We start from the raw sequence: 27,811 nt of genomic DNA on the forward strand, positions 1-27,811 counted from the left end.
GTGAAGCAGAGTACTCAGCCATAAGCGAATGTGTGTCACAAATAGAGTGGTTTGCTTGCCTAACAAAAGAACTAGGAATACCTTCAGAAATGCCAATCACTGTGCTCAGTGATAACATGGCAGCACAGCAGCTTGCCAACCAACAGAACTTTAAGAGCAAAAGTAAACCTATTGCAATAAGATATGGCAATGTTAAAAATGCTTTGGAAAGAAATGTGTTAAAAGTACAACATTGTAACACAAAATGTAATGTGGCAGACTTATATACAAAATGTTTGGATGCTTCTAAATTTCGAGACTTAAGAGAATTGTTAGGTCTCAAGCCTTTGACTTAAGGAGGAGTGTTGGGATCCACAGAATGCTGTGTGAAATAGTAAGTCTGCAGGCCTGAGTGTACTGTACTAGTAAAGTGAAACTGGCTGATGCAATACTTTCTGTAGAAGTGCTGGGTCAGAATGACTCAGCAGTAATGTGCTGTCAGTTGATTGGTTGTCAGTGGTTTAAAAGGGAAACCTATCCAGCAATGTTTGTGGTGGTGTTGTAGAAGGGTGTGGTCAGTGAGAGGTTTAGAGAGTGTATGAACTGCTTGTGTATGAACTGCCTGTAGATATTTGTATATAGCTCACAATAAATATACTGCACTAAAGAAACTGGAACTCTTAACATCTCTGCTAAAGCGCCGTGAAGAAATTCGCGACAAGCAGAGGGTAGGGGACCTGTTGTAATTGAATGAAACTCTAAAGGCTGGGGCCTTGATCACAATGAAATGGTAAAGCCAAGTTTGGGCTGTACCAATTCAGGTTTTCAGCAGGGGTTGGGGGTTCCTCATATTTATTTAGCAAAAATATTTGAGCACTGAGTATTAAAAAATAATAATTAAAAACGGGATCCTGTAGCACTACAAATCCCATCAACTACATCCAATGAGCAGGGGTGATGGGAGTTGTAGTCCAGCAATAGCTGGAGAGTCACAACTAAGCATCCCTTGAGTTACGATATTGGACCAGGCTGCAACCCAGAGATCTATCTTTGGATTGCATGATACAGATGGAGACAAGACAGCTGCAGTGGCTTCTTCCCAACCACTCATTACTCTCCCAGTTCTGCTGCCTCTCCTACCTGCAATAAAAAGGAGCTCTCCAGGGATGCTATGCAGCAGGCAAGGTAGGAAAGCATAAGCAAGTGGAAAGGGTGGGACAAGAAGAAGATGCCATGGCTTCTTCTTCTCCAGCATTACACTGTGGCATCAAAGGTCCAGATTGCAAGCATAACTCTGAGATGCGAGGTTGAAATGTTGTATTAAGCAGAATGCTTGTGTGGCAGAAAAGAAAGATATTCCCCCCCCAGCAGGGCTAGGAAGGCCATTCATTATTCAGGCACGAAGAGCTAGGTTGATTGCATGCATGCAAATTACTTTAACTCTTTTTTTTTTAAGAAAAGAAAATAGAGTCACTTCAGGAGATGTTATTTCAGAACCATTGTTATCCTCTGGCTTTGATTTAAAACTTTTAAATGAGCTTTGGTGTTAAAGAGGCTATAAAAGCTTCTGGAAGGAAGCAATCAGGCTTTTCTGGCGCAGGACTTTGCAGCAAAAATCTTAATTTCCAAAAGGCAGGCCCAGAAGTCGCAGCCTCCTCTCTCTCCTACTGCCAAACACCCCACAAGTCGTCCCCCCTCCAAAGAAACCCCCAAGATGCAGCTATAAAAAAATATTACCACCGCCTAAACATCAGCAAAATTAACCCCCAGAAAAACGTTACAATCTGAGAAGTTGAAGTTTGCTGTAGAGGCTTCCCTTGGGAACTGTGAACACTAGCATGAGAGCAACCATTAGCAGGTTGACATTGCTGATGGAAAGGAAGTCCATATGAATGTGTGAGAATTCTCAGGACCACATAGGATGCGTAAGCCCAGCTGCCCTTGAGGCCAAGAACTCCAGGACCCACTAATAACAATGCAAACTTGTGTGTGTTTACACCGAAGTAAGTCCCACTATGTTCAAAGGGAGCTTCCTCAAGGTAACCACATATTTTTATTGTTTCTTATTATTAGTTGCATTTGTATCCCTCCTTTCTCTCCAAGGATCTCAACATGGCAAACACACACACATTTCTCCCTCTCCTCATTTACTAATCCTTACAACAACCCCATGAAATAAGTTGGGCTAAGAGGCAATGACTGGCCAGATATCACCCACTGAGGTTCCTGGCCAAGTTTGGATTTGAACCCTGGTCTCCTAGATCCTAGTCCACCACTCTAACCACTACACCACACTGCCTCTCATAGGATTGCAGCCTTTAAGAGCTTTTGTCTGACACCCCAATCTACACCAGAGGCTGGCACCCAAGATTTTTCTTTCTTTCTTTCTTTTTTAAAAGGACTTCCTTGTGTCATTTCTCATATCAGTACCTTGTCTAACCCATTCCTTATCATGGAGTTTGTGCCTTAAAACATAGCAGCATTTGTGATACCCAGAGACCAGCTCCTGCCAAGTGACAGTCATTGTCACATTTTCATCTTCAGTGGAATGTGAAGGTCGTTCAAACAATGAGATCAGAGCTGTGTTGAAGACAATTGCATGGACCTGTGAAGGATAGAGTTAATTTTTTTTAAATAAAAAAATCTTCTACCACTCTCAGCATTTCAAAGCAACCCATAACTGATGGCAATAACCTGAATATCACACAAAACCCCTCCTTTGTTATAAATTCATAACTTGCATGCGTTTGAATTTCACGGCCCCTGCTAAGGCTATTTTCTTGCTAATGAGGCTGCCGGGATTTGCTTAGGAGAGGACAACGGAAATAACTTAAATATGTATAGGTAGCCAACATGTATAGTTGGGCAAGACATGACAAAAGGGGGAGGTTAAACCAATCTAAAAGCAAATGAAGGGAACAAAGCCTTGGGCAGCTGAATGTACTTTCAAGAGAATGAATATGAGTAATGAGAAGCAATTGGGATGAATTGACTTTTGACTCAACATAAGAAGAAAAGCTAAATCTCCCTGGAGTTGGAAGTTCTGAAGCATCATCTCCACCATTGAACATATGAAGGTGGACTGCACTGACTCAGTATATAACTTGAACTTTGTGAATGGCAAGAGGAATGCAGAAGGAGCAGTCACCATCCAGTTCCCATCGCCTCCGCTTGCTCTCCTCAACTGCTGCTACAGGGGACAGCTGAAAGCCCACCTTACCCTGAGGGGAGAAGCAGCAGTAATTGATTTTTCTTTTTTAATAAAACAAGTTGTTTTCCCCCCAATTCTATTGCAACTTTAAAGGGAGGGAAAACCCACTGTGCTTATTGTTGTAATAATCTTATGTAAACTGGTTAGTGAGGTCTACCTGAACAGTGATATATAAATACTGTGAACAAGTACTGTCACTAAATAAATAACAAGTGCTCGATCTCTGTGGATAGTGCCCTTACATACTTTACTCACTAGATGTTTTGTTGGGTAGAGTCAGGCTTTCCCTATTACTGGGTACCAGGAGCAGGTCAGAAATAACTCACACAACTTCAGTGAACTCTTTATTCAAAGAAGAAAGACAGTCCAGGAGGCCGTTCCCTGGTGAGCACAGCAACTCTTCCCCGTAGAACTTGCCCCTATGTAGAACTTGCTCCCACTTTCCTACAGCTCCCTAAGATTCTTCCTTCCCAAGCAGTTCGAGGCTCTGTCATCTTGCCTGTCTTTGCTCTGCCCTCTGAATACCTCTTCAGGTTTCGGGAGATCAGGGGGGAAGGGAGCTGGTCACAGCAGGAGGGGGAGGCACCATGGCTTCTTCACCAGCCTGACTCATCTCCAGGGCCGGCCCTAGGCATAGTCCCAGTGGCACAGGGTGTCAGGGCGCCGGGCCGACAGGTGGGGCGCTGCGCGGTGAAGCCGTGCGAAAGCCGTGCTGCGCACTGCGAGGGCGGGGGCACCGGAGCGATCTCTGCGCCTCAGTGCCAGGGCGCCCGACCTGCTCGAGACTGCCCTGCTCATCTCTGCCTCTTGGCGTCCCCCCTCCTCATCTCCAGCCTCTGCCTCTGCCTCTGATTCTAGACTGCTCTCTGCCACAGACTGCTCTCTGCTCACTCAACCCTGTTACCTCTTCCTCCCAGTCTAAAGAAGAAGAGAAGAGTTTGGATTTGATATCCCGCTTTATCACTACCCGAAGGAGTCTCAAAGCGGCTAACAATCTCCTTTCCCTTCCTCCCCCACAACAGACACCCGGTGAGGTGGGTGGGGCTGAGAGACTTCAGAGAGAAGTGTGACTAGCTCAAGGTCACCCGGCAGCTGCATGTGGAGGAGCAGAGATGCGAACCTGGCTCCCCAGATTACGAGTCTACCGCTCCTAACTACTACAGCACACTGGCTCTGCTCTCCTTCCTCCCAGTCTGCTCCTTCCTATCCCTCTAACCACTCATCACTGTCCCACAACCACTCCCCAGGCTCCGAGCCTTCTTCCCTTGGGGTTTCCCCAGCTGGTGCCCCCCACCATTCCTCTGCATCCAGCCAGGGCAGGCCGACTTCCATGACACTACAGGTATAATGGCTCAGGACTCTGAAACACTTCAAGAGGCAGCTGGTATCCTGGTAAAACAGGGATGAGGAACATGTGGCCACCCAGATGTTGTCCTGACATTTTGTGATGTACTTGCCTGCCCACAGACATCTCCCATTGTCAGAATAGCATCGTTTCCATCGTGAGGGTTGTACCAGTAGTCCATGCATATCACAGTTCCCACAAAGCCTTGAAGTCTATACTGACATGAGAACCCTTGTTTGGAATTCAGCTCAGCAAAATAGATCTCTTTGCTTGTAAATGAGACAGCTACCTATATGGGGTGGGAGAGAAACAAAGTTAGTGGGGGGGAGAGAACATTCCTCCAGGTTTACCATACAGGAGGCATCCAAAAGTGCCTTCATTTCTTAGAAGACTTGCCCATTAGCCCCTGTTTCCCTTTATGTCTCCAATCTAATACAAAGAACTCCTATGTGGCATGTGAGCATTCTCACTTTCTTCTTCAAACCCCTGCTCAAGCCTTTGTCTTAATCCAGGAATAAGGAATTTGTAGCCCTCCAGAGATTGGTTGACCCTAACCTCCATCAGCTCCGGCCATCATAGGGACTGTAGGGAGCTGTAGCCCATCAACATCTGGAAGCCCACAAAGGTCCCCACTCCTGCCATCACCCCTCATTTCTCTTATCTTTCTGAAACAAAGCCTCCCCTCTCATTCATCTCTTGATATCTTTATCTTTGTATCCTCTTTCTGCCTGTACATATGACATAATGTGAATTTTAAAATGCTGTGTTTAATTTTAGTTTTGAGATAGATTTTATTTTTTCATTGATGTTATGACCTGTTGCCGCCTACAGAGAGGTTTTTACAGAAAGGCAGGCAAGAAATATTGGGTGCCTACAGTGCAAAAAGAAAGATAACACAAGCCTCAATGGCCTAAGAAGATAGGGAAGGAGGTAATTGTTGAGGCTGGAGTCAAAAGCTCAGCACAGCAAAGTTGCTCAGTCCTTTGATCCACTAACTGAGGAGCTGTGTGTACACGTACACACACAAACACACACACACACACAGGCACAGACACCCAATCAGCTTCCATCCCAGCACTATAGGCAGGCATCATCCTTGCTAAGACCAACTTCAGCACCTGGAACCATTGGACAGCTCCCTAAAGGCATACTGCCTCTTAGGTTTTACTCTGGTCCAAGATTTCAAGCAGTGCTATGCAGCTGCCTCCCCTTCATGGATCAATGCCTTGTCGTGGCGAAGGGGCTTGAATAACTCAGAGAAGCTATGAGCTATGCCATGCAGGGCCACCCAAGATGGACAGGTCATAGTGGAGAGTTTTGACTAAACGTGATCCACCTGGAGAAGGAACTGGCAAGCCACTCCAGTATCCCTGCCAAGAAAACTCCATGGACAAAGACAACAGGCATATAAAAGTTATGACGCTGGAAGATGAGCCCCTCAGGTCGGAAGGCGTCCAACATGCTACTGAGGAAGAGCGGAGGACAAGTACAAGTAGATTCAGAGCTGATGAAGCGGCTGGGCCAAAGCCGAAAGGACGCTCAGTTGCGGATATGCCTGGAAGCGAAAGGAAAGTCCGATGCTGTAAAGAAAAATATTGCATAGGAACCTGGAATGTAAGAACCATGAGTGGAGGTAAGCTGGATGTGGTCAAAAATGAGATGACAAGAATAAATATCGACATCCTGGGCATCAGTGAACTAAAATGGAAGGGAATGGGCGAATTCAGTTCGGGTGACTATCATATCTACTACTGTGGGCAAGAATCCTGTAGCAGAAATGGAGTGGCCCTCATAGTCAACAAAAGAGTGGCAAAAGCTGTAATGGGATGCAATCTCAAAAATGACAGAATGATCTCGATACGAATCCAAGGCAGACCTTTTAACATCACAGTAATCCAAGTTTATGCACCAACTACCGGTGCTGAAGAAAGTGAAATTGACCAATTCTATGAAGACCTACAACAACTTCTAGAAATGACACCAAAGAAGGATGTTCTTCTCATTACAGGGGATTGGAATGCTAAAGTAGGGAATCAAGAGATAAAAGGAACAACAGGCAAGTTTGGCCTTGGAGTTCAAAATGAGGCAGGGCAAAGGCTAATAGAGTTCTGTCAAGAGAACAAGCTGGTCATCACAAACACTCTCTTCCAACAACACAAGAGACGACTCTACACATGGATATCACCAAATGGGCAGCATCGAAATCAGATTGATTATATTCTCTGCAGCCAAAGATGGAGAAGCTCTATACAGTCAGCAAAAACAAGACCTGGAGCTGACTGTAACTCAGATCATCAGCTTCTTATAGCAAAATTCCAGCTTAAACTGAAGAAAGTAGGAAAAACCACTGGGCCAGTAAGATACAATCTGAATCAAATCCCTTATGAATACACAGTGGAAGTGAGGAACAGGTTTAAGGATTTAGATTTGGTGGACAGAGTGCCTGAAGAACTATGGATGGAGGCTCGTAACATTATACAGGAGGCAGCAACGAAAACCATCCCAAGGAAAAGGAAATGCAAGAAAGCAAAATGGCTATCCAACGAGGCCTTACAAATAGCGGAGGAGAGGAGGCAAGCAAAATGCAAGGGAGATAGGGAAAGATACAGGAAACTGAATGCAGATTTCCAAAAAACAGCAAGGAGAGACAAGAGGGTCTTCTTAAATGAGCAATGCAAAGAAATAGAGGAAAACAATAGAATGGGGAAAACCAGAGATCTGTTCAAGAAAATTGGAGATATGAAAGGAACATTTCGTACAAAGATTACCATAATCAAGGACAAAAGTGGTAAGGACCTAACAGAAGCAGAAGACATCAAAAAGAGGTGGCAAGAATACACAGAGGAATTATACCAGAAAGATATGGAGGTCTCATACACCCCAGGTAGTGTGGTTGCTGACCTTGAGCCAGACATCTTGGAGAGTGAAGTCAAATGGGCCTTAGAAAGCATTGCTAATAACAAGGCCAGTGGAAGTGATGATATTCCAGCTGAACTATTTAAAATTTTAAAAGATGATGCTGTTAAGGTGCTACACCCAATATGCCAGCAAGTTTGGAAAACTCAGCAATGGCCAGAGGATTGGAAAAGATCAGTCTACATCCCAATTCCAAAGAAGGGCAGTGCCAAAGAATGCTCTAACTACCGCACAATTGCGCTCATTTCACACGCTAGCAAGGTTATGCTTAAAATTCTACAAGGCAGGCTTAGGCAGTATGTGGACCGAGAACTCCCAGAAGTGCAAGCTGGATTTCGAAAGGGCAGAGGAACCAGAGACCAAATAGCAAACATGCGCTGGATTATGGAGAAAGCTAGAGAGTTCCAGAAAAACGTCTACTTCTGCTTCATTGACTATGCAAAAGCCTTTGACTGTGTCGACCACAGCAAACTATGGCAAGTTCTTAAAGAAATGGGAGTGCCTGATCACCTCATCTGTCTCCTGAGAAATCTCTATGTGGGACAAGAAGCTACAGTTAGAACTGGATATGGAACAACTGATTGGTTCAAAATTGGGAAAGGAGTACGACAAGGTTGTATATTGTCTCCCTGCTTATTTAACTTATATGCAGAATTCATCATGCGAAAGGCTGGACTAGATGAATCCCAAGCCGGAATTAAGATTGCCGGAAGAAATATCAACAACCTCAGATATGCAGATGACACAACCTTGATGGCAGAAAGTGAGGAGGAATTAAAGAACCTTTTAATGAGGGTGAAAGAGGAGAGCGCAAAATATGGTCTGAAGCTCAACATCAAAAAAACCAAGATCATGGCCACTGGTCCCATCACCTCCTGGCAAATAGAAGGGGAAGAAATGGAGGCAGTGAGAGATTTTACTTTCTTGGGCTCCTTGATCACTGCAGATGGTGACAGCAGTCCCGAAATTAAAAGACGCCTGCTTCTTGGGAGAAAAGCAATGACAAACCTAGACAGCATCTTAAAAAGCAGAGACATCACTTTGCCGATAAAGGTCCGTATAGTTAAAGCTATGGTTTTCCCAGTAGTGATGTATGGAAGTGAGAGCTGGACCATAAAGAAGGCTGATCGTCGAAGAATTGATGCTTTTGAATTATGGTGCTGGAGGAGACTCTTGAGAGTCCCATGGACTGCTAGAAGATCAAACCTATCCATTCTTAAGGAAATCAGCCCTGAGTGCTCCCTGGAAGGACAGATCGTGAAGCTGAGGCTCCAATACTTTGGCCACCTCATGAGAAGAGAAGAATCCTTGGAAAAGACCCTGATGTTGGGAAAGATTGAGGGCACTAGGAGAAGGGGACGACAGAGGACAAGATGGTTGGACAGTGTTCTTGAAGCTACGAACATGAGTTTGACCAAACTGCGGGAGGCAGTGCAAGACAGGAGTGCCTGGCGTGCTATGGTCCATGGGGTCACGAAGAGTCGGACACGACTAAACGACTAAACAACAACAACATGCAGCTGCCTTAAGTCACTGTTTTAAGTTCCCACAATGCCTCAACCTAAGCTCACTCTTTGTGGGAACTTCAAATGCTGAGTAAACCCACCCGTCTAGCACAATATTGAGAGCTATCGCAACAGCTACATAAGCTCACCAAGACAAAGGGGAGCCCACCAAGTGCAACTTTGCTCAGTATCCTCTTAAACTCAGTCCTGTTCTTTGCAACTTTTGGATAGTCCAGTTAGAATCATTTCCCATCATTCAGTCAGGGTTTAGGTGAATAGGAGGGCTCTGCTTTCTGGACTAGGGTGCTACCCATCAGCTGTAGCAGGAGCTGTATCAGAAAACAGACCATCCTTTCCTTGGGACTAGGCTAGTGGAAGGGAAAATTAATGTTTTCTGTGCTCCGAAGGGCAGTAAGTGATTGATACATCCAACTGGGAAGAGATTCCCAACATGGATGGGATTCGTGAGAAGCTGTGGAAAATTATCAGCACTAACATGGTTTCAGAAGTATTGTTACACTTCCATGAGCACAGCTACGTACCTTGTTAACATTTGGCAGTGCAACCAGAGAGGTCACCCAGAGGTCTTTAGGCTTGACAGCTTCTGTGGTGATCTGAAGAGTCCTCTGTAACTTCAGACTCTCTCCCCAGCAGCCAAGCAAACCGCTCCTGCTCACAGTCAGGTAGCTGATAGGGCTTTTCAATAGTGTTATTTTCTGAACAGCATCTTTGTGGATCAGAGGGAGAAACCGAAGGTCCTTCCAGTGAGGGATGACCGATCGCCTGGCCCGTTCATCTCTCTCATACAGCTCAAGCAGCACAAAGGAGGTCAATTTGTCCCAGTCAATAAGGCCATCTCGGATCAAATCTATCTTGTCAAACAACTCACCGTACTCTTCCCTGGTGCCTTGCCGAACTGCTGTGGACATTTTGTCTACAAACTCGTCTCTCGTCATTGTGCCTGTGCTCTCATTTGATTCTGGGAGCTTGAAAGCAAAGCAAAGAGAGAATGAGGAGTTTGCCAAGGTGCTAAGGATCGATCCTCATGTAATTCATTCAGTGACCCACTTCTCAAGAAGAACTGTCTTAATGAGGGAAAGTGCCATGTTTAGTGGTGACAAGGTGCTTTGAAAGCTCCATCAGTGACATTCAATCTACAGGGGATGTTCAATAGCTCAGTCGGTAGAGCATGAGACTCTTAATTTCAGGGTTGTGGGTGCAAGCCCCACGTTGGGCAAAACGTATCCTGCATTGCAGGGGGTTGGACTAGATGACGCCTGTGGTCCCTTCCAACTCTACAATTCTACGATTCACCATTCCAGGGCTAGTATCTTCCATAGTGATGCATTCCATGAGGCATTACAGAACAGAAGAAGAACCTGACGGCTAGACTCAGGTGCAGGGCCCATCTATTCAAGCATCCCGTTCTCACAGTGGCCAACCAGATGCCTATGGGAAGCCCACAAGGTTATATTTACCTGATGTTAGTCTTACTCAGAGTGGTCTCATTGAAAATAATGGATATGGCTGTGAGGGGGAAAGAGTACAGAGAGCCCCCACCCATCTTGAGGAGCAGCTCTTCCACCAGCAGTAGCATCAGCGGGGAGGGGGAAGAGTCCAGTGAGGAAGGAGGAAGAAGGGGACGGGGCTCTGGCCGCATAGGAGAGCCCCTGCTGCACGTGGGACAGGAAGAGAGAGAGGGGGAAGAGGGGGAGAAGGCATAGCTGCCAAGTTTTCCCTTTTCTCGCAAGGAAGCCTATTCAGCATAAGGGAAAATCCCTTTAAAAAAGGGATAACTTGGCAGCTATGGGAGAAGGAAAACACGGAAAGAAGACCCTTTCCCCCTCCGGTTCTGGAATTACACAGGAGGAAGTGCAGGAGGAGATTTGGGGTGCCCCGACTCTTATGTTGGAAGAAAACGCGGGAAGCGCCATTCCAGGGTTCTGGGTCAGACTAAGAGGATGTATCCTGTATAGCTCTAGCACTGTAAATAGCCTGCACTCAATAAAAGCATGAAAAGGCAAAGGTCTGGAGAGTCGTTACTCTAGAGTAGTCGTAACGCATCCTCTGTGACATGGCTAAGGGCTGTATCCAATGCTAGTCATATTTTGAGTAGACCTAGTGAAATTAATGACTGAAACTAACTTAAATTTTTAAATTTCAGTGGATTCATTGGATACAACCCACAAAGTCCCTGGGCAGTGTGTAAAATTGACCCTGGGTGATTGTTTGTCTTATTATTATTATTATTATTATTATTATTATTATTATTATTAATACCCCACCCATCTGGCTGGGCCTCCCCAGCCACTTTGGGCGGCTCCCAACAGAATATTAAAAACATGATAAACCATCAAACATTAAAAACTTCATGATACAGGGTTGCCTTAGATGTCTTATAAAAAATCAGATAGTTGTTTATTTCCTTGACATCTGATGGGAGGGCATTCCACAGGGTGGGCTCTCTGCCTGGTTCCCTGTAACTTCACTTCTCACCGGAAGGGATTCGCCAGAAGGCCCTTGGAGCTGGAGCTCAGTGTCTGGGCAGAATGATGGGGGTGGAGACACTTCTTCAGGTATAATGGGCCTAGGCCGCTTAGGGCTTTAAAGTTTTTTAAACCTTTTTTTAAATGATTAAAATCAACAATAAACTAAAACTAGATTAAAAACTCAAGACATTTTTTACATGTCTGGGTAGGTTTGCCTAAACAAAAGTGGTTTTTATTATTATTATCATGTACCAAAAAGAGTGAAGGCATCTGTCCGATGTCAATAGGCAGGGAGTTCCAAAGTGCAGCTTCACTTAAACATGAATGTCTTACAATTGCAGAACAAGTATCATGTGGCACCTCTAACCATAGCTGCCAAGTTTTCCCTTTTCTCACGAGGAAGCCTATTCAGCATAAGGGAAAATCCCTTAAAAAAGGGGATAACTTGGCAGCTATGCCTCTAACAGTGCTGGTTCAGCAATTTAAAGAGAGGGCAATTTGATATATGGGGCAAAGCAACCCCACATGTAAATTTAGTACTGTACTTGTATGGTGGGCCTAGATTTATTTTAAATTTTTTATCTCACTCTGGGGTCCTCTTTGCAATGAAGAGTGGGTAAGGAATGTCTTAAATAAAATTCTATGCATGCACACTTACTCATGAGTAAGCCGTATTGAACTCACAAGGGCCTAATCCAACTAAATACAAACCTCCTCTAAAGTTATGGCAAAAAAAAAAAAATCCTTCCAGCAGCACCTTAGAGACCAACTACGTTTGTCATAGGTATGAGCTTCAGAAGAAGTGTGCATACACATGAAAGCTCATACCTATGACAAACATAGTTGGTCTCTAAGGTGCTGCTGGAAGGAATTTTTTTATTTTGTTTCGACTACGTCAGACCAACACGACTACCTAGCTGTAACTAAAGTTATGGGTTGGTGAAAAGCCAATTCTCAACTTTGTATTCCCCATAAATAACTGCTGATTTCCTTCTGTAAAATATACTTGGTAAATTGGCTTCCTCTGCTTTAGTAACAGATTGTAATGGACATTTTTGTCATATAGATACCTGGGGCCAGGTATGCTTCCATATGCTCTGATGAAAAGCTGTCAGAATAATGACTTTGGATCATTCTGCTAAAAGCCTCTTTATCCTATTTAATAATCATCCAATCCACTCTTCCCTGGGGGACTTCTTTTCTTATACTGTAGAGGCTTCCTTGAATTTTCTCATATCCACAAATGAAAACATTGTGGCAAGGGGATAAGAAATGTTGTTATGTTATAAAAGGCCTCTTCCTAATCCACTGTTGTAATTATTTAACTGAACAGCAGTAAAAAAAAATCAAAAATCAAATGACACTTCGGTTTTAACATTTCATACACAGAGGGGGGAGAGTGGCATCTAAAGTGTAACACCACGATAACTTTGTGGGAAATCGAGCTTAATTAATTTTCACGTTTTTTAAAGAAAAAAATCCCATTAGTGTTTCAATACTATCCATCTCCTTGTTCCACATAGAATATTAATGAAACAATATTTCAGAATGGAAATTACACTCCATTGCCCCTTCAATATTATTTTGCTTATACAGTGGTACCTCTACTTACGAATAACTCTACTTACGAATGTTTCTACTTACGAATGGAGCTCCGTCCGCCATCTTGGATGCGGTTTAGATAGGATTTTTACTACTTACGAATTTTTAGATAGGATTGCTTTGACGAATTTTTTCTCCCAATGCATCCCTATGGGATTTGACTTACATTTTTTTTCGACTTACAAATGTGCATTCAGAACGCATTAAATTCATAAGTGGAGGTACCACTGTATACACACACACACACACACAGGAAACTGAAATGAATCGGGGCACTGGGTGGGTGTGTTGTTTTAAGAGTTAGGTTTACAGCCTTGTTTTTGAAAATGCTGCACAGCCAGAACCTCTGGACTCAATATACTTCTTGTTATCCGTGAAACACCATCAGTATCATGATTGATTGACAGCTACAAGCTTGAGCTCATCTGGAGAGCAAACATAAGAGGCACTAACTCGTTGAGTGAAATCTTATTTCAAAACAGTCTATGCAGCAAGTCCCTATACATTCATACCTCATGTTGTGTCTGCTGCGGGTTGCGTTTTTTCGTGATACGATCACGGTGGACCCGGAAGTGTTTACTTCCGGGTTTTGCCATGTGTGCATGCGCAGAAGCGTTCTGTGTGCTTCATGCATGCGCAGAAGCGCTCTATTGCTCTATTGCAACCACTCAGGTTGCAGACTTTTCGAGATGCCAACGGCACCCCGGAATGGATCGGGTCCGCAACCCGAGGTACCACTGTAAGTGTGTGGTCACCAAATGGATAGCAGGAACAAGGGTCTGTAGAAGAGGATGACTATTAGGAAGGTAAAGGACGTGGGTGGCGCTGTGGTCTAAACCACTGAGCCTCTTGGGTTTACCGACCAGAAAATCGGGGATTCGAATCCGCATGATGGGGTGAGCTCCTGTTGCTCTGTCCCAGCTCCTGCCAACCTAGCAGTTCAAAAGCACACCAGTGCAATTAGATAAACAGGTACCGCTGTGGCGGGAAGGTAAACGGTCTTTCCATGCGCTCTGGTTTCTGTCACGATGTTCTGTTGTGCCAGAAGCGGTTTAGTCAGGCTGGCTACATGACCCGGAAAGCTGTCTGTGGACAAACAGCGGCTCTCTCAGCTTGAAAGCAAGATGAGCGCCGCACCCGCTAGTTGCCTTTGACTGGACTTAAGCGTCCAGGGGTCCTTTTTTTACCTTTTAGGATCATGGAAAGCTGCTTCATGCTGATTGAGGCCATTGGGTACATCTCACTCAGCATTGTGCACACTTCCTGGCAGTGGCTGTCCTGGATTTCAAGCAGCAAGCATTCCCAGCTCTTCCTGGAGATTCTCTTCCTAGAAAGGGACCTTCTGCCTGCAAAGCAGATGCTCAGCCACCGAGCTGTGTATGGCATTTCCTCCACTGACAGATGACCCTGCACCTGTTCTTTGGGCCTTCTGCAGCTAAATATGACAGACAGGGCAGCTGGAAAATACCAAATATTTAATTTTTTAATTTTTTATTTGTTTCCCGCCTTTCACCCTACCATCCAAAGGCAGGTTACAACACTGAAACACAATATTAAAAACAGTTTTAAACCAGTTACCATCATAAATATAAACTGGGTGCTAAGAATATGCACCACAGGTGTCAGAAGCAGTAAAAAAACACCCTCTGGCCATGCATTGATCATGGAGAGGAGGGGGGCACACTCACTGGACCTGCTATCATCTTTTACATGATCACACTGTCATTGGTCCAATCACACAGGTGGGCACCATTGTGGGGTTGCACTCGCCCAACCCATTTCTTGCCATTATGTATTTCTAAGAAGCCCAAAATGAACATTTCAAGTCAAAATGGAAGCTGGCCAGCGTGTGTGAGTCTATGCTTTTCTTTAAAAAGACCCATGGACTGCAAGAAGATCAAACCTATCCATTCTGAAGGAAATCAGCCCTGAGTGCTCACTGGAAGGAGAGATCGTGAAGCTGAGGCTCCAAGACTTTGGCCACCTCATGAGAAGAGAAGAATCCTTGGGAAAGACCCTGATGTTGGGAAAGATGGAGGGCACTAGGAGAAGGGGACGACAGAGGACGAGATGGTTGGACAGTGTTCTCGAAGCTACCAACATGAGTCTGACCAAACTGTGGGAAGCAGTGGAAGACAGGAGTGCCTGGCATGCTATGGTCCATGGGGTCACGAAGAGTCGGACATGACTAAACGACTAAACAACAACAACAACTCCATCTAGTTCCTAGCTGCTCCTTGCCGCGATTGGTCAAATGATGGGGGGGGATTCATATTTCCTTTTCTTCAATCTGTCTCCCATGTAGTAGCAGTGGGCTTTAAGCCAGGCCTCTACCATTGCACACACACATGTTTGCATGAGGGCCCTTCCGAACTGCCCTAGTCATGTGCCTGAATCTAAGAGATCGAGGGAGAGGGAGGTGGGGGCACAAACAGAATGGACACATCCCAGTGGACCTAGAGTAATAATAATAATAATAATAATAATAATAATAATAATAATAATAATAATAATAATTGTACCCCACCCATCTGGCTGGGTTTCCCCAGCCACTCTGGGCAGCTTCCAACAAAAATTTAAAATACATTAAAATATCACACATTAAAAAACTTCCCTGAACAGGGCTGCCTTCAGATGTCTTCTAAATATCAGGTACAGTAGTTATTTATCTCTTTGACATCTGATGGGAGGGCGTTCCACAGGGTGGGTGCCACTACCAAGAAGGCCCTCTGCCTGGTTCCCTGTAGCTTTGCTTCTCGCAGTGAGGGAACCACCAGAAGGCCCTCGGCACTGGACCTCAGTGTCCAGGCAGAACAATAGGGGGGGAGAGATGCTCCTTCAGGTATGGAGTGGAGTGGTATGGAGTGATCGGTCTACTTCTGGCCCATACCAACTTTCCATATGCCTGTTCATAAGCCCATTCTGTCCTGTTTTCAATCTGTGATTCCTTCTTTTAACCATCATATTCAAATACATACCTTATTACAAATTTTATCACATGATGCATAACTAAACAGTATGTGCATTTGTAAACACATTTTATCCCCCTTAAACACTTTCTTTAAAAAATGAGCAGAGAACCGTATTACACATTTTGGAGAAATGCAAAACCATGTACATTTCACTGTGCATTATGATTCCTGCAGGAGATGTGAATCAGGTTGATTTTGCATTGCAGTTCACTGAAATTGAATTCCTCAGGGATCCGAATGTGGTCCTATCTTATGACGGAGGTGGAAACTAAAGAGCCTGTTTGTAACAGATACTCAGGCTCTTGGCAAAGAGAAACCCCTTCATTTAATGATAACGTAAAGGAAGAAAATACTTTTGTCTCCCTTGGGTCATTCCGTCTGCTGAATTACACATTTCCATACAAATGTAATGCTAATCTCAGAGGTAACATAGAACAGCTTCTCCCACAGATTTTTTTTTTTAAAAAAGTATTAACAATACATGTAAATGAGACAGCTCTCTCCTGGGAAAGCGCTTCATATTTGTCTTGAGACAACCAAAATACTAAAGTACCGGTATGTATCAGTGTGGGAGAGAGTGAAATTATGACCACATCAATTGCTACAAACTGCAGGCAGATTCCAATTGAGATATAGTTTTGTGCAAAAATGCACAAGTAGCCCCAACAGAGTGGCGAGAGATGTACACTGCCGTGGACCAATGAGATCATGGCAAATTTCCAAGCACAGGAGCTTTGCCTCCATAGATACACACCCAATGAGAGTCCAAAACTGCAAATAGTTGTGCTTACTCATTGCAGAGAGAGAAGCAGTACACAGTCCAAGACCTCTCTGTGCTAAAGTCACAAATGACTGTAAAAATTGAAAGCCTTGTTATCGCCTCATTTGCTTGCAAAAGGGAGAAGGGTCTAGAGGCTAGAACAGCCATCCCCAAACTACGGCCCTCCAGATGTTTTGGACTACAATTCCCATCATCCCTGACTACTGGTCCTGTTAGCTAGGGATCATGGGAGTTGTAGGCCAAAACATCTGGAGGGCCGCAGTTTGGGGATGCCTGGGCTAGAAGTTAGTATCATGCCAGTGCAAATTTTTGGGACTCTTAATCTCATGGTTCTGGGTTCAAGCCCCATGTTGGGCAAAAGATTCCTGAATTGCAGGCGGTTGATCTAGATGACTCTTGTGGTCCCTTCCAAGCCTACAATTCTAGGATTGTACCTAGGAATTCTCCTTTTATACCTAATTTTTCCTTGCCAACGAACAATTTCTAGGCCCCTCTGCCACCTTGCAAAACTTGTTAAAGACTAAAGAGATCACCAAGCAGGGGAAAAGAGGTGGCAACAGTAGTCAGTCTAAATACATTTCACTGTCTTGGGTGATTTTGAGGGACAAGAGGAGGTCTAACTCTAGGGTTGCCAGACTCAATAGAGGACAGGACTTCTGTGCCTTTAATTGCCCTGCTCTCTTTTGAGTCTGGAAACCTTAAAGAGAAACCAGCAGACCCTTTGCTTGGAAATTAAACAAAGGGCCTGCTGGTTTCTCTTTAAGGTTTCCTGACTCAAAAGAGAGCAGGGCAATTAAAGGCACAGAAGTCCTGTCCTCTATTAAGTCTGGCAACCCTATCTAACTCCATGCACAAAGAAGAGCTGTAGTTTTTCAAAAGCAGGAAAAAAATGAAAAATAAAAGGGATTGTTTGAACACAACAGTAAATCAGAGCTTTTGAGAGACCATTCTGCTCTCTGTCCTCCCTTCTGCCCTTGCCGGCAGCTGCTGTCACCAAGAAAGGGAACGACTTTTGCATCCACCCACGTCTGAACAGTGGGGGCTTTTGATTCTGCCAATGAAACTGTCTATCACACTCAGGAGTTGTAGAATTTGTCTGCCTGAGAGTGATCATTCTCAAGATGTTTGCATGCTGGGACTTCACAGTTGTCCAGATAGAGCAATTGATGGAATAAGCAAACCGCAGTCATGCTAACGCAGAGCAGGCAGGAAGGAGATCCCAAGCAGCTTTCTCCATACAGGCAGGAACTGTAGATTAACACATTCTGTGCAAAAATCTGTTCTCCAATTTCTCAAAAGTTTTCTTCTCCTGCAAAAGAGGCATTTATTTTCACCTGTTTGCACTGCACTAACCTCAAAGCTGCCTATCCCTTCTTCCTACCCGTATGCCAAAGCATCTTACCTGTTATCTCACCTGTTAAGCCATTTCCAGACCCTCCAAGTGTCCCTATTTTCCAGGGACTGTCTTGGATTTACAGAAGCCACCCTAGTTTCTGATTTGATCCCAGAATGCCCCACTTTTTTTGGACGTCCCTATTTTCATTGGAGAAATATTGGATGGTATGGAGTTATGCAACCCTCGAGCCAAGGAGATAAGTAACTATACAACCTTTAGAAGACATCTGAAGGCAGCCCAGTATAGGGTAGTGTTTTCTTTAATGTTTAATGTTTTATTATATTTTTAGATATGCTGGATGCCACTCAGAGTAGCTGGAGCAATATAATCATGATGATGATGATGATTAAATAGGATGTCCCTATTTTCATCAGAGACATAGGAGCCACCTGCCAGGTGTTGGGGAATACGCACCAACTGATTGGCAACAGCGGCAGGGTCGACAAAATAACAGTCGTCTTCAGTATCTTTGCTTGCTTTTATTTACAATTATATACAACACACTCCTCTACTCCATTTGTCTCATTTCACAATCCATCACCACCACACCCATGAACCATTTGGGTAGCTTAAATACAGAATTCAATAGTCAATTACCCAATCACATTACAGTAAGCAAACTCTACCTTCAATTATTCAAATTAGCAAAAGCTCACAGGTGTGTTAATATTCAGATCAAGGTTACAAACACACATCTCTGTGTAGCACCATTGACCACATCAGTCGTAAAGGAAAAACCTAACACTAGGTCCCAAGAGGTCTTCGCCCCACCAATAAAATATTTGAGGGGGCCAGGCCCCCCAAAAATTGATGGGCATTGCCATTCAAATTAAGAGCATGCACAGCATCATGTGATTGATCATGTGAGGTGGGCCTTAGTGTCCCCCCATTTTTTTAAATTCAAGTTGGCACCCCGATCACAGAAATGTTGGAAGGTATGTAATTTTCTTCTCTTTCTTTATGCTTCCACACCACCCTTTTTTTATTCAATGCCCCCCAACTGCACCCGAGGCTACAATCACACACACACGGATCATTCCAGCGCCCCCCAGGGGACATTACGTTGGATATTCTCTCTGTGCGAGAGAGAATCATTTGTTCCAGAAACAGAGAAGAAAGGAGAAGGTTCAAGAAGCAGCAAAAGGCTGAGATTGTTTTGTCTATGCAAGGACGTTTTCTGTGGGAACTGTTCTTTGGACATGCACAGGATGTACTGATAACAACGGTTCTGCGTAACTTGTTGCAACTTGTTGTGAGTCTCTTGCTTGCGTCTTGCGGTGAGAGAAGCAGAGTGTCTTGGGCTCTTGTTGGATTCGAAGCATGACTTGACCACGGCAATGGTGAATGTCTGTATAGGTTTGCTACCAATATGCTTTTATATGCCTGTCAAGTAAACCTCTACACTTGTCTCAATCCTTATGGCGCCCATGAGTGTTTATTGCCTACTGTGTCTACCTTCAACCCCAAAGACGCTTCCAAGGAAGATGCTGCGTTGAGATGTAACTCTGCTGTGTATGAATACTGGAAAGTGAAAGTGATGCCGGACCCAATCCTTCTAAATCATCCATCAGAGGTTGATGGATTGGTCCAACACGTTATTGCCCACTTTGGGAAACACTTCACCAAGAGTTGCCAACATTTTTCTCTGTTGATCCTTCGTTAACACCTACCCACCCATCAGAAATATGCACCTGAAGTTCCCCGTTGCTGCATAGGGAAAGGGTTGATACTAAGCTTCTTATGCCACTGCTGCGAGATGGAGAAATAATGGGTTGGCAACCCTAATTTCTGCTGCCAGCAGCTGGCGGCACTCTCCAATAAGTGGTTTTGTGTACCCACCGGCAGATCTGAGGTTTTAATCATTTCATGTTAAGGAAACCCCCTGCTCCCGCCTTCTGCCAATTCTTTTCCCATGGAAAAGCCGGCGATCGCATAAACGATTGAGCAAGAGCCCTGCAGGTGATCTGAAAGTGATCTGTCAGTGAGGAAATGACAAGTCGCTTGCTCTGTTGAAGCTCAGAAACGAGACCTCTCCTTTTAGTTTGTCCGGCAGAAGATCCTTCTCTTTGTAAAATTAAAGCAGTGCATGCAGCTCCAAAACGAAGCTGACTGTGAAAAGGGTCCGTCACCTCCTCAATCTGCCTGCCCCCCCCCCCCGTGTCTTGCTCAAAAAAGAGATGCAAGCCACGTTCCTCTCATTTTCTGCCAAGATACAGTCCCCTATATATGGATGCCGTCAGCTCCCATTAGCAGAACGGCTGGCAGAGGTTGAAAAGGGCAGCTCGTGGAAGGCAAGCTATTGTAATCGCAATCACCTCAATTAGACCCAATTTAAACCACAGGCCTGACATGCTACAGTAATTAGAGATCAAAAGCTCGGCCTGTCAAGCTTTTGCTGCTTCTCCTCTCTCTTACAGAGGTGCAGGTTAGTGCAAGAGGTCTTGCAATTGTACTTCTTCTGCACTACAGCGGCAGACGAGGCCAGATCAAAGGACGTATGCATCTCCTCCTGCACACAGTCCCTAACCTGTTAGCACCCATTCCGAGAGAACTGACTTGTGCCGGTAGAATAAAAGGTAAAGGTAAAGGGACCCCTGACCATTAGGTCCAGTCGTGACCGACTCTGGGGTTGCGCGCTCATCTCGCATTATTGGCCGAGGGAGCCGGCGTATAGCTTCCAGGTCATGTGGCCAGCATGACAAAGCCGCTTCTGGCAAACCAGAGCAGCACATGGAAACGCCGTTTACCTTCCCGCTGTAGCGGTTCCTATTTATCTACTTGCATTTTGACAAGCCCTAGGCTCTTTGGTTTAACCACAGCGCCACCTGGGTCCCTTGTGCCGGTAGAATAGCAAGGAATAAAACAAGAACCCATGGAAGAGACAGCCAGGGTGCATGTCTCCGTCTGTGTTGATGCCCATGGGTAACATGCATTACCTGACATTGCAGGACTTTTGGTAATAAACTAGCCATAGTCATTTGCTTTTCATACCTTGAGCTCACTGAGATATTCTGCCTCGGTATGCAGTATTATTCTGGAAGGGCCGTGATGGGTTGGTATCTGTTTGTCTCGGGAGACAATGGAGGAGCGTGCCTTTGGGGGTGAAGTCAAACTCTTGGAAGGTTGCAGCACCTGCTGTGGCTGCAGAAACTGATATGGGAGAGACATGTTTTGGGAGGGCTGTAGCCCCAGGTGGTAAGGTTTGCGTGCAAAAATGGCTCAAACTCAATCCCTGGTATCCTCCAGGTAGGTCTGGAGGAAACCTTTCTGGAAACCCTGGAGAAGCACCGACACTCAGTATAGATTTGAGGTTGGGAACCCGGAGTCCTCCAGACATTGCCTGCCATCATCTGTGACCACTGGGCATGCTGGCTGGGTTTGACAGGAGTTGAAGTCAAACAACATATGGAGAACCACAAATTCCACATATCTGATAATAGACCGTACTCAGCTAAATGGGCCAAGGATCTCACTCACTATATGTCCTATGGTGACATCTACATTTAAAGCACACTTATGCCACTCTTGCATGGCTTCTCCTGAAGAATCCTGGGAACTGTTCCAGGTCATAGCTGGCAAGTCTCCTGTTTTTCGCAGGAAACCCCCGTATTTGGTTACCGTTTCCTGCTGTTAACCCAAATTGATTATATTCCGTAAATATCTCGTATTTCCTGGCTCCCGGCTGTCTGTGCATGTCTGGACATGCGCAGAAGCGATTTCTGGTGCCCAGACATGCAGACACGGACAGCCCGGCACCAGAAGTCAATTCTGAGCATGTCTGGACATGCGTAGAAGCAATTTCCGGTGCCACACCGCCGCTGATCCCGGATTTTTCAATCCGGGAGTTGGAGGGTATGTTCCTGGTATGTATGTTAACATTGGTCTTTGTTGACTTCCATTCCATGTGGCTCCTCTCACCACACCCTTTGAGCTGGCTCCACTTTCAAGATATGGAGCTTCTTTTCCTGCAATATCCCAGGTTTGGGTAGTCTGATCATGCTCTCATATTTAAATTCCATCTCTACTATCTCACTGCTTCTCTCTCTGCACTTGAGCACCTAAGTTGCCTCCAGAAGCCTTCAGTTCTCTTCTTTCTATATTTGTAGGGAGAAGGCTTTAAAAGTATCCATGAGCTTTGGCACAACACTAGACTATCCAAGTTGTGATTAGTGTCAAGGACTTGGACCAAAAAAAACGACGACGATATTTTGAGGAGCAACTGAAAACTCACCAATTAACAAATTCTCAGCTGGAGAAGAACTTCTTAAGAAATGATGTTCAGTTGGAAAGACATCCAAATTCACATCCCAGACCAAATTCACATCCCCAAAACAGATAATTAAACATGTTACCTCATGCTGCTTTCTCAGTTAGAATAGCAAAAATTATTGTGACACCAAGGACTGGCTTTGTTTGGATTATGCATATGCACCTCCCCCATTTTATTCTTTTAATGAATAACACTCTTTTATTCTCCCCCATTTTCTTCTTTGAATGCTATTTTGCTTGTTCCCTTTCCACTTCACAGGCAGGATCAGAGAAAAGCACATAAAGAGCAGGAAATCAGGAACTGTTGGCTGAATGGTCCCCAGGAGGCAGCATTACTGAAAAGTCAGGTGTCACCAAACCAGAGTTTTTGTGGGCAACCTGCAACCCCTCAGCCTAGACTACGTTCAGATTTCGGGAATAATGTGTTGGTGGTGCCATGGTCTAAACCAAAGAGCCTAGGGCTTGCAGATCAGGAGGTCGGCAGTTCGAATCCCCGCAACGGGGTGAGCTCCCATTGCTCGGTCCCAGCTCCTGCCCTAACCTAGCAGTTTGAAAGCACATCAAAGTGCAAGTAGATAAATAGGGACCGCTCCGGCGGGAAGGTAAACGGCGTTTCCGTGCACTGCTCTGGTTCGCCAGAAGCGGCTTAGTCATGCTGGCCACATGACCCAGAAGGTGTCTGCGGACAAGCGCCGGCTCCTTTGGCCTATAGAGCGAGATGAGCGCACAACCCCAGAGTCGTCTGTGACTGGACCTAATGGTCAGGGGTACCTTTACCTTTACCTTTACCGTGTTGGTTTTTCTGATTATAATAGAGACTCTGTTCTGCTGCCTAACATTTCTTTCACACTGCAGAACCTTGTATTATGGGACTGTGGCTTTTGGACCAATATATTGACGTGCTAAATTTCATTCAGCAACCAATGTCACAGGACAATGGCACTACTACTGCACCCCTTCTGTGTGCTTCTGCGAAGGCAGCCCTGTACTGGGAAGTTTTTAACATCTTATGATTCACTATGTTTTTTATATTCTTTTGGAAGCCACCCAGAGTGGCTGGGGGGTAAGTAATATATTATTATTATTATTATTATTATTATTATTATTATTATTATTATTATTTCATTCCCCCATTAATACAGCAGGAAGGAACTGCATGCCGGTATTGCGCCCCAAGTTTTGTCACTTTACTCACACAGTTTTCCAAGTTAAGGGGACTGCCGGAATCAAATAACATGGAAACGAGTGCTAAACATGTGCTACGTTCCATCATTTTCCTAGAAGTGGCTTTTACATTGTATGAAAACTCAGATATAGTGAGGAAATTAACTGTAAGGGTGGACTCCATCATCCTGACGTCCACCTCGCCAAGCACAGGGAGCAGCAGTGGGTCTGAAGCAGCCAGGGGAAAGACTCGGATGAAGAGGGAAGCCAGTGTGCGCAATGATGGGAAGGCTCAGGGGAGAAGAGATGTAAGCAAGGGCTCAAGGATGCTGGAGAGCCCTTCCACCGCCTTGACAGGGAGGAGGCTGAGAGGGCACCACTCCTTCCGGCGCAAGACTTAAGGAGAGCACCACGATGCAGGTCAAGGGGGAGGCGTTTCGGGGTGCCCCGACTACTTTGCTGGCGTAGAAACAAACGTACACCATTGCCGGATTCTGATTTGGAATGAGAGGTCATGTTTTAAGCCGTCTCTGCACTGTAAATGCTTTGCACAATAAAAGTCTTTAAAGACAAACTGGACTCAAGCGGAGTTACTCTAGAGTAGCCACGACGACCCTCTGACATTAACGGTTAGGGAAACAATCAGGGAAGTGGAGTAAAGGGCCACGTGAATGCAACCTTAATTTCATATAGGTGGAAAGGAGGAGAAAACAGGTAGTAAAGGATAAAAGAAAGTGAGAAAATGGAGTCATGCAGAGAGAGAGGGAGAGAATGGGGTGCCCCACCAGCATGCAACCTCCAAGTAAATGCAGCCCTATGCAGAAAAAAAGGTGTGGAGCCCACCCCTCCCTCTTCTGCTTTACAGGCTGAGCCAACATTTTTTCCTTTTAGCCGGTTGCCAGAATCAGACGAGGCAAAGCCAGCGAAAAAGCATAACCCCATCACTTGCACTTGAACTGCTCAGAGACCCATTACTGAGTGATGGCAGAACAACAGCACCACTGCCTTTTAATTCCACGGGCTGTAAAAGCTTCCTCTGAGTATAGTTTGAGAGCAAATGGCACCTGTGGGCCTTCTGGGTCTAACAATTCAGAGCAGCTGGACCAGCTCCACTCTGAGACTGATGCTCTCACTCTGTTTGTTAACCTGCCATCCCACACAGGGCTACAGCGTTAGCTCAGGGCCACACTTCAGGTTTGGGGGTTGTTTCTGCTTTTGTTCCAAGCTGTTCTGCTCCTCTGGCTTTTGCAACCTTTGAAAATAGATCTATGCCATCCCCCCCCTTTTGTGTGTGTGTGAGGTACAATCGAAAGCAACCATTTATTTTCATACACGCTGTCACTGGGCTTCACATGTGTGTGTTTACAGATTACAAAATATAACACTGCCATTTCCTTTCCAGACTCCTCTCTAATTACACTTTTGAAAAGGAACAGGCCTCTTGAACTAAAACATGCCAACCCTCAGGGACAGGCTGGACCCTGAGGAGTGGGCACTGGGAGGGTGGTTCCCCCCCCTTTAATCCCAGATGGAAGCTGTCGGACATCACCAAGTGCTGGAGAGATAGCACTCTGCCTATGTTCAAGGCGGTTTATCAGTATTATAAGCCCATTTCTAGAGCTGAGCGTTGCCACTAAAAATAGGTTCAGGGTCTACAGTGTGGCAAGCCCTGGCTCAAAGTAAGTCTTGCTTTTGAAACAAACCTATGATCAACATGTGTTGGGATTTATGCTAGGCATATTTCTGGTTTTTGCAACTATTAGCACAATAGGTCTGCCCTTCTTGGCATTGGGTGGATCAGTCTCCCTAGGTCCCGCTTGCCTCTCCAGAACCACCACTTGAAGGGTGATGCAAGTACAGGGCACCTCCCAATCGAATCATGGCATTCTCCATGTGCAGCAAATAATGCAAAAATGTGCAAGTTTGTTGTGACTGCTCCAGGTCAGAAGTGTGGACCCACAAGCCTTGGGGCTTAACACAGCCCTCCAGGCCTCTCTATCTGGTCTGAAGGACTCCCCTAAAGGCTAGGCAAACAACGCCCATCATCCCTAGCTAACAGGACCAGTGGTCAGGGATGATGGGAGTTGTAGTCCCAAAACATCTGGAGTGCCAAGTTTGCCTATGCCTAGGCTATACCCTCTTCAGTCATGCCCCTCTCCCCAGCCCTTCATTGCACTCTCTTTTGCATGGTGGGAATGTGTCCTTGAATTTTTGCTAATACTTCTGACTCATCTGGATGGAGAATAGAGAGGAGTATGTATGAGAGTATATAGAAGCCAGCCTCCTGTGCATTACTCTGCCCACTTGGCCTCCATCCCTGCCCCATGTAGTCCCCAGACGTTTGTCCACAAAGGGATGTGTCCCTTGGGAGGAAACATGTTGCCCAACCCAATGGGCTCTCATTGCTCTGATCTCTCTTTCCACCCCTTTGTTTTCTACCTCAATGATAATAGGAAAGGTGATCTTCCCTAAGCAACCCTAAAGCTCCTCAGGTCACTTGAGAACTTACCTTAAAAAACTCCTGCATCCTCATAAAATCATGAATAGTCAGCCTGTTTTCAAGTCGTTCTGTACTTTTCTCTCTCACAGAATCTTCAGCCATGCTAAGCAGCTGCTTCCCAGTAGCAGCCATGGCTTTTTTTTGACCCAGGAAATGTGGTGCTCGTGCCTAATTTGCTTTTATCTCAATCAATACATCTCCAAAGGTGGTTCTTTGCTTGGCTTTTAGGTCCTTTCAGAATTTAATTTCCTCCAGAATAATTTGTAGTGAGCCAGCCGTCTCTGGAATGTCAAAAAGAGTTTGGATGGACAAGAACCAAAAGGACAAAACACGGACTTCGATCACAATGATCTCGGTTTTTATTTCTCACAGGTTGCATGTGAGCTCTGGAATGCCGTATGCGAGCCGGGGAAACGTAAGTGGCTTTCTCTGATGGTAAATAGAATCCATCCCAGCAAATTTCTAACCTTTTACAGTTTCTTCCTGGAAATGTAGCAGAAGCTGTTCACCTGGAGAAAATCCATTTTGCTTACCTTGTTGCTATTAATGTGCTATTTATTTAGATTAAAATCCCATTATCTTTCCCAACCACACTTGATTAGCTCCAGCACTTTCTCTTGAGTGCAGAGTGGAGGCTATAGGCATTTCGCAGGACTGCTTCGAGTAGCTGAGTTTCCTTTTCTTGAGTTTGCTAGCGTTCCTTAGCAACCTTGCACAACACTAGCTAACTGCCCTTTCCACCCCTCCCAATTAGTGGCTGAAATTGCTTAGCTAGGAAGGATCTGTTGCAGCAAGCCGGGAAAGGAAGCCCACCTATTTGATTTAAAGACTTGGAAGCCGTTCAGAAGAGCAAAGGGCCTTGAATTCTGAACAGGTGCATGCACACAGACACGCATAGTGCTTGTGTAACCCTCATGAGCTGCTGATTGGCATGGCTGTTATAGAGCACTACTACAGAGCACTGAGTGGGATCCTGGCTGTAACACAATGATTACTAATTTTAGACCAGAGGTGAAGAACCTATAGCCCTCCAGCTATCATTACTCGCAGCCAACAGGGTCAATAGGGATAATAACAATAATTTATTATTTGTACCCCACCCATCGAACATTAAACAATACAAGGATGGTTGGAGTCCAGCATCATTGGGAGGTCTGTAGGTTTTCCATCCATATTTTAGACCACCTGTAGTCCGTTCGCAGAGCAGAAGACAGCCCAGGAGCTCCTTTGTTGTATTTGGTCTCTGCTTTTGCTTTACTCACAAAAGAAAAGGAGCTGGAACGGCAGGAGAGGTGGAGATTACTACCATAGTAAACTGTAGCCGCCGTGTGCAGTCTCCCTCCACCCAACCACCAGAAAAAAATCTCACATGTGAATGATGAGCCTTCTGAGCAACAGTTTGGCTTCTCTGGGGCTAATTCATATACATCTATTAGGAAACTCACACGAACCATTAGATGCCCTCTTCAGAGGTTGCTGTACCAGAACTCCCATCATCTCTGACCACTAGCCATGTTGGGTGGGGCTGATGGGAGCTAGAGCCTTGCAACCTCCAGAGAGCCACATCCCTTGGTCTTTAACCCATTTCTGAGCTTCGTAAGTCCATCTACCAATGATCAAGGATGAAAACTGGAGGGGCTAGGCAAGAGAGGGTCTCTACCAGTGGTAGTTTCTTTGCTCTT

General features: G+C 45.1%; 1 protein-coding gene across 5 annotated transcripts in view; it reads right to left on the bottom strand.

Moving 5' to 3' along the window:
* The window catches only part of WDR49 (WD repeat domain 49), a 101,324-nt gene extending 74,517 nt beyond the window's left edge, over positions 1–26,807 (bottom strand). For 3 of the 5 annotated variants that reach the window (XM_088669168.1, XM_060274404.2, XM_060274403.2), the window contains exons 1-5: positions 26,139–26,740; positions 21,188–21,346; positions 9,499–9,942; positions 4,648–4,824; positions 2,410–2,584 (exon numbers count right to left, since the gene is read on the bottom strand). In XM_088669168.1, coding sequence (XP_088525294.1) covers positions 2,410–2,584; positions 4,648–4,824; positions 9,499–9,942; positions 21,188–21,346; positions 26,139–26,261 — 1,078 coding nt within the window. In that variant the 5' untranslated portion in view covers positions 26,262–26,740. Of the gene's footprint in view, positions 1–2,409; positions 2,585–4,647; positions 4,825–9,498; positions 9,943–21,187; positions 21,347–26,138 lie in introns of all 5 variants that reach the window. The other 2 variants (XM_035132371.3, XM_060274407.2) reach the window with 2 other exon arrangements.
* Positions 26,808–27,811: the final 1,004 nt, after the last annotated feature.

This window comes from Zootoca vivipara, chromosome 5, assembly GCF_965207765.1.
Source record: "Zootoca vivipara chromosome 5, rZooViv2.hap1.1, whole genome shotgun sequence".
Taxonomy (NCBI): domain Eukaryota; kingdom Metazoa; phylum Chordata; class Lepidosauria; order Squamata; family Lacertidae; genus Zootoca; species Zootoca vivipara.